The sequence below is a fragment of the Rissa tridactyla genome, chromosome 5 (genome assembly GCF_028500815.1).
Source record: "Rissa tridactyla isolate bRisTri1 chromosome 5, bRisTri1.patW.cur.20221130, whole genome shotgun sequence".
Classification (NCBI taxonomy): domain Eukaryota; kingdom Metazoa; phylum Chordata; class Aves; order Charadriiformes; family Laridae; genus Rissa; species Rissa tridactyla.
The window spans coordinates 1,757,930-1,764,792 of NC_071470.1; the positions used below are offsets into that span (position 1 = coordinate 1,757,930).

The 6,863-nt window shown below is 37.8% G+C and overlaps 1 protein-coding gene across 2 annotated transcripts in view; it reads right to left on the reverse strand.

The window, feature by feature from the left end:
• Positions 1–2,100: 2,100 nt before the first annotated feature.
• The window catches only part of HPGD (15-hydroxyprostaglandin dehydrogenase), a 29,449-nt gene continuing 24,686 nt past the window's right edge, over positions 2,101–6,863 (reverse strand). Inside the window, exons 5-7 of one of the 2 annotated variants that reach the window (XM_054203267.1) lie at positions 6,555–6,631; positions 4,431–4,594; positions 2,101–3,402 (exon numbers count right to left, since the gene is read on the reverse strand). In XM_054203267.1, the coding sequence (XP_054059242.1) occupies positions 3,264–3,402; positions 4,431–4,594; positions 6,555–6,631 (380 nt within the window). In that variant the 3' untranslated portion in view covers positions 2,101–3,263. The remainder of the gene's footprint in view (positions 3,403–4,430; positions 4,595–6,554; positions 6,632–6,863) is intronic. The other variant, XR_008466667.1, reaches the window with a different exon arrangement.

A 6,863-nucleotide genomic window follows, 5' to 3' on the forward strand; every position in this document is an offset into this window, starting at 1 on the left:
CTCCTACTGTAAATTATTCCCTAATTTAAGGAAATTCCAAGGAGGACTTGTAACTGCATGGGTCACCCCCTCAATACTAAAATTGATACCCGTACGATTTTATGATACGCCTAATACGAGTCAATCCCAGGTCCTTCTGACCTGTTCAGAATACAACGTGTTATCCACATAGTTACGTTGATGACTGCGGTTATGCACCTTCTCAAAAAGATTTCCTTGAATCGAGGCGTTAACACAAATCAAGTAACGCTGTCGTGTCCCAACGCGGTTGAAATGCCTTATGATTTGGGCTTTCATGTAGGATCATAAGCACTGAAAAAATGGATTTCACTAGGAATATTTATTCTTTCCCCTTAAAAGATTCCTATTCGAAACTGTAAAGACCCGCTGAAAAGTAAACTCAGGTCACACGGAACTGAATGTTCATTACAAATAATGATCATTAGATGAGTCTAGATTATTACTTGTCATTTTATGTTCTTGGCAATCAGTATCTCTCATTTAAAATATTTATTTTTCCTTTTGGCTGCGTTTCCCTACAAAACTGGAACAGTTGTCTTAAAAATGATGATCTCCCAGGCAAAATAAATGAAGTCTTGGAATCCTGTCAAGACTTTTAACTGAAGACGAAATTTCAAAACAATCCCTGGGCAGAAATGAAACTCACTTTCTCCCTTTAACTCCTCTTTCTACCTACTGCTTCTCTGGCTGCTTCTGTCCGTAAATCAAACATACGCTCTTTTTCTCGTTTCCTGGAAGCCCTCCAAAGGTTGAAGGGAAGTCTTACAGGAAACCTTTCCAAAACATATTTAGGACTTGTTCTTCTTGTGAAGATAAAACCCACAGACGTGTTTTAATTCAGACTAACTGAAACATTTGGTTTGGGGCATTTTTTTTTTAATTAAAAAGTAGAAATTTGATGGCTATTTTTCCTATTAGAATTTGCACCAAGAGTTTTACTTCATTGTTACTTCCTTGTTTCTTTTGGTGGGTTCCAGATGTACTAATAATTTGAGATTTATCTTAGTATAAATGTTTATCTGATCAAATGAGCATGTATTGCATTCTGAGACTTCCTTATCGGATTATCAGATGGAAGTGAATGCAGTCTCTGCCTTTCACGAGGTTTTCTGAATGGCTTTGATTTGAAAACATCTGTCTTTGAGTTACAAAAATAATCCAGAATAAAAGACCTATAGCGACAGGAAAGATATGGCTTTAATTCTTTCCCAGATATAGGCTCAGATTTTCCAGGTGTCCTGGAGTCTAATTGCACATTAATCAAATTTTGCCGTGTGTGACTATTGATATACCACATAAATGGAATCCATTCTTAGAACACTGCCAATTCACAGAATTAGAATTTTGTACCCGTGCGATACCACGAGTTCATCGTGCAATGTCTAAAGTGATTGCCTCTAATTCACTTTAAATTTCTTTCTGGTTTAATTCCTCCAGGGAGCATACATTGGACTTCTGGCCTTTTATTACTAACAATCTTAAATTATATATTCTTTCATTGATCCCTTGGAAAACTCAACCTCTTTAACAGGTATTTCTTTTGGGGCAGCAGGGAGGTAGAGACGGAGAAAAGCAGTCACGGCAACCATAGATCATCGCTATAAATACTGACATTTGCAATATTCCCATCATTATTTGAAGTATCTTATTAAGAGAAGCTATTGAGTTACTATCTAAGTGTGGTGGTTGCTAGCTATGTGGTTTGCACATACTGTTAGTATTATTACCTTCCCTTGTTTATAGAGCACATTGAAATACTACTTAACAAGGAGAGAAGCAGAGGTAGGTGCCCCTCGGTGTTAGGGCCTGACTGTAGGAACGTGCTGAGTTTACGTTTCCATCGCGCCTTTTGCACTTCTCTGCCACGTGCTAGGAAATGCTCTGATTTTAATCAACAAAAGTAGAAATTAATACAATCAAATCAGATAGCAGTTGTTAGTCCAGAGGGATAGCCAGATGCTTTCAGGGATGCCGACGGTGTGGCTAGCGTCATCTGTGCGTTCAAAAATAGGCTTTAAAAATAGTGTTACCGTAGCCAAAAATGGGGGAGGGAGGGAGAATGGTGAGTAATTCAAGGCGTGTGTCTGCTTCTTTTCTTCTCCCCGCAGTCTTACTACTCCCTGCCTTCCACAGAAGGTAAATATTAGTGTTTCCTCTCTTCCAGATACAATGCTGAAAAAAACAATGCTTACATTAGGGAAATGAAAGTCAGTGCTACTAAGGAGGGTAAATATTAACTTTTCCCAGCTTTCACAGGAGTTATTAAGTCATCTTATGCTATGAGCCTAAATAAATTGCCATGTAAAAATTTATTTTTGTCAGGCATGTAACCCAGGGAGTACCAAGGTTTGTTTCATAAATGTAGCTGGGGATTGACCTGGATTCGCTCATGTTTTATTTTCATTGCCACTATGTGACATGCTCCAAGAATATGTACCACAACGGACATGTATGAAACATGAAAAAAACAGATTATTCAGGATTTAATTGAGGTTTTAATCAATCAAGGCAAGAGATTAGATTTAAAGGTTTAGAAAATGAGATTTAATGAGAAAGTAGACATTTCAATCAATGCCAAGGTATTCATCCTTGTATATACAGAGAAAGAAAATTCATATATATATCTCTATAAAAGAAAACAAAAATATTTTTGAATTACTTTATAAATAGCTAAAATCCAAGAAGATAAAAATCTGTACTTTCTAGTGTGATATGCAACATATTAATTTGCATATATAAATGAGGAAAGATCATTTTGCTTCTTGTTCTATTTTACATTTCCTAAGAAAATGTAAATTCTTAACTCCTTGTTGGTAGATTTGTGTTCTGGATTCCTGAACTGAATTCCTGGCCTGCGGAATTCAAGATGTAAATAAGTAGATGCTTACGACAGTGAAAAGAATTATATGAAGTAAGTCAGGTCCACCAAAACGCACTTGGAGTAAGTAGATCAGAAACTACCAGAAGGAAAAAACTGGCCCCTATTACTGCATAATCAAAAATCTTCAGAGCAGCGTGCTTATTTTACTGAATAAATACAATTATTGGTGCTTATAGAATCAAAGTAGGATGGTAACATTTTCCCACACCAGATTTTCTTGTCCATCTCTTTGTTATTAGGATGCGCATGTTTGAACACCGAGACTGCTCTAGATATTACACTAACCCTTTTTTCCAAAAATTTGCAATTTTCAAAATTTTTTTAGATTTAAAAAAAGCCAAAAGTAATTAGCATAAAACAATTATCTCTTTGATGATGTATAAGGTGTTTGGCTGTATTCTTGAAAATGTATCCCTTGGGATGCTGTAATCTTCATAACTTCTCCATTTAGAGTATCATCTTCAATTATTGTTATCAGTCCCTCAGCAATTATTGATGGGCTGGAAAAAAAAAAGTTATTATTTCAGAATCATGATGTAACAGAACCTGTGAAAAGGGCAAGGAAAGAAACTCAATGGAAATCCATATACGCTAAAAGTTAAATAATCTGGTGTTTGAAGAAGTTTCTTTTCAGGAAATGAAGAGGTTGCCACCTCTGAGTGTTTCCGGAGAGAAATTCAGTCTCCTCAATCAGGAAACACAACGTAAAAGGGCAACTTTACAAATCATGGTTTGTTTGCTCTAGTGACTGCTAAATCCCTGCGGAGGTGCAACAAAGTTCTGTGTGTCAGGGCGATGGGCAGAAGTGATCCTTCCCCAGACCTCTGCAGCAATTTGTCCTGTTTCTGTAGCAGGACTGACGGACAAATTAGCGTAAGGGGAATTTTGTCACATGCAGTTCGCTGTGCTCAATATTTTACATAGGAAAAAGCATGGGCCAAACAACACAGGCATACAATTTTCTTTCTGCAGAAGTATCTGAGCAGGTAATTGTGAAGAGACCGAGAAAGTGTTAAAAAAAATATCACTTTATGCTTGTGTCGTTCTCATGCTCTGTCCTAGCTGTCGGCTTTTGGCCCCTGGTGGCGATCCCGTAGTGGACTAAGGGACTCTTTCAGCTGATCCACCATCGTCTTATCCACTCAGTCCAGTTTTCTCAGTTCTTGGTCTGATTTCTGTCTTGGATCACTTGCAACTTTTGTGGAAATTCAATACAAATGATATATCCTGTATCTCGCAACAAGTTTGATTAAACAAACTTATGGAAAAACACCAAGGGTGATTAAAAACTCACGTGCCATCTTTAACATGGGAATTTGATTTGCACTTTGCTGGGAAATGGGAAAGCGTAAAGGGAAATATCACTGTGTAGGTGATACTCTTAAAACAGCCTTAGATATCAGCCATTTGTTCCTTGTATGTAGGATACTGCATTTGATAGACCTTTATCTAAGGCAGCATTAAAAGTGCTGTTGTGTGCGCTTTTCCTTCATTAACAAAGGGCAAAACCCCACTGTATCTGACTTACTCCATCACGCCATAGAACTGCATCATATTTTTGATCTCATCCTTATACGAATAATATTGTCCCATATTCTCTTCTTTATCTATTGACTGAAGAATCGGTGTGTTGACAAATCCTGGGCAAATTGTGTTGAGTCTCACACCGTAGTTTTCCATACTTGCCGCTAACTAGAAAAGACAAAAAGTTAGGCACTCGTCATCACCATTTTGAAATAGCATTGTGCAAGTAATTTTTTGAAGAACGAGATTTACCACTAAGTACTTTTCTGCCCTGCCTAGTAAGCAGATTTTTGTTACTACTGATTGTTTTGTTTCAGCAACTAAGTTTGAAGCACGTTTTCTCTAGTAATCGTACTCGGTTACTAGAAAAAAACATCTGTGTTGCTGGGAGAACAATTCCACAAGAAATCAACACTCTTCTTTCCATGCAGATGTTTTTTTTCTAATATTTTTGTTATTAGTGCTCTTGGCATGTCATTAACAGTGTTCTAGGGGGATGATATCACTCTCATAAGCAAAACCGAGTAAAAAATATCTCCCGTATGCTTCCAATCTTGGAAGAACTTTCTTATTAAAAGAAAACTATCTGAAATCAAATCAAGATTTGACTCTAAGATTGTATTTACCTCCCTCACGTCAACAGAAATAGGATTTGGTCTCTACCCCTACAACTGTAATGCTAAACCTTTCCAGCTGCTCTATTGTCCCTGCCAAAGGAGGAATCCATCGCTGAGCATCTCCGCAGGAAAGTCCCTCTGAACTCCAGGAAAGAGGCAGGAGTTTTTTGGGAAGCAGTTCAGGAAGACGATGACAGCAAGCAGCACAAACTGCTCTGGGAGTGGCAGGACCCTTCATTGTTGGCGCTACCAACGCATGTGGCAAAGAATCTCATCAGCATCCAGGCATGTGTAGAATGCTGGATGAACTTCCTTAGGGATGGCACAGAACTCAGGAACTATACGTGATATATCCAAGAATAACCGCAATTGTTCAACACCGAATTCTATTTATTTTACCATGTAATGGGAATCCTTTCTGGTATTACGTACGTCACGTGTCATTTTCACGATATGGTAACCTGCCCTTTTGGTCTGGAGAAGAAAAGAAACTGAAGTCCTAGGTGTTTTGTATCGTACCTGCCCAGCGTGAGGCTGTACTGCCTTTCCTGGGAAATACAGGGATTCGCTGTGTTCATTGTTCTTTTTCTCCTCGCCATTCTCACGTTCCATAGTGACAACATTTCCCCTAATTTTCTAGCAGACCCTTTATTTCTGAACTTAGATGGTGATGTTTACGTTATCATGAGAAAACAAAAATGGAAGACCAGGTTTCAGGTTCATGCTGTGGCTAGTATGTTATCCAAACTAATCTGTTTACACTAACCTAAAAAATAAGTTATTTGGGTGGAGGTGGGGGCATAAAATATGCATAAACTATCCAAATGATCATTTCAGGTACCTTATTCTGGAAATTAGATTGGAAATCTTGTATGAGTATCTTTAAGCTTCTCCTCTAAAAGTGTAATCTTATTTGCTCCCTCCAAATTATTTTATTTTACTGCTTTTTCGTTTTAACTAGAAAGTTTTGGGTTTTGGAGACAGAGGCTAAGACTTACTATATAGTCATACAACATCTAACGTGTCCCATCCTGAATGTGTCATTTTGCATTTTCAGCGTATTAAGAGTTGGTAAGAACAAATGATGGTAAACATTTTTGTATTCGAGTCACTTTTTGGAAGCTTTAGTGCCTATTGATCATTAAAAAATGTCATCAACCTGACTTACAAATAAGGAAACCAAAATGATAAATGACTGGGACGGAGTTATGAAAACTATTTTCAAAGCTTGGACAAGAATTTGACTTTTGGGCTCCTCCCACTGTCCTTGAATTACTTTGCAACATCTTTCTTCCATGCTCCCAAAGCCTCAAATCGCTCATAAACACACACACGCCTCACTTATTCCGTCTTTGGATTCCCTTTGTGGAAGAAGGGAACCTCCGCTGCTTCAAACACTCCGTTTAATTTAAGAAAATTAGTTCCAGTCGTGTGACAGTAGCGAGGGAACACGAGAAACTGAGCGTGTTCCCAAGGAGCTGCTGATACTGTTTTCAAAAACACATACTTACTGCTATTGACCGTGTGAAGCCAATCACACCATGCTTTGTAGCACAGTACACAGGTTGGAATGCAGCAGGCATGAGTCCTTCAAAATAAAAAGGTAGCTGAATAAAGATGTTGGGTACTCCTATTTATGATTACCTTAAACACATATATACGTCTATAACGTAACAAAAAATAAGTGAGGGATCTGTAGAGATGCAACAAAATAGATCAGTGAAAATCTGCAAATTGTATTTTGTAATGTGAGGTGGGCTGGGAAAAGAAAGGAGATTGATAAAACCATGAGGAGGCAAGAGAAAAGTAATAAAATATAC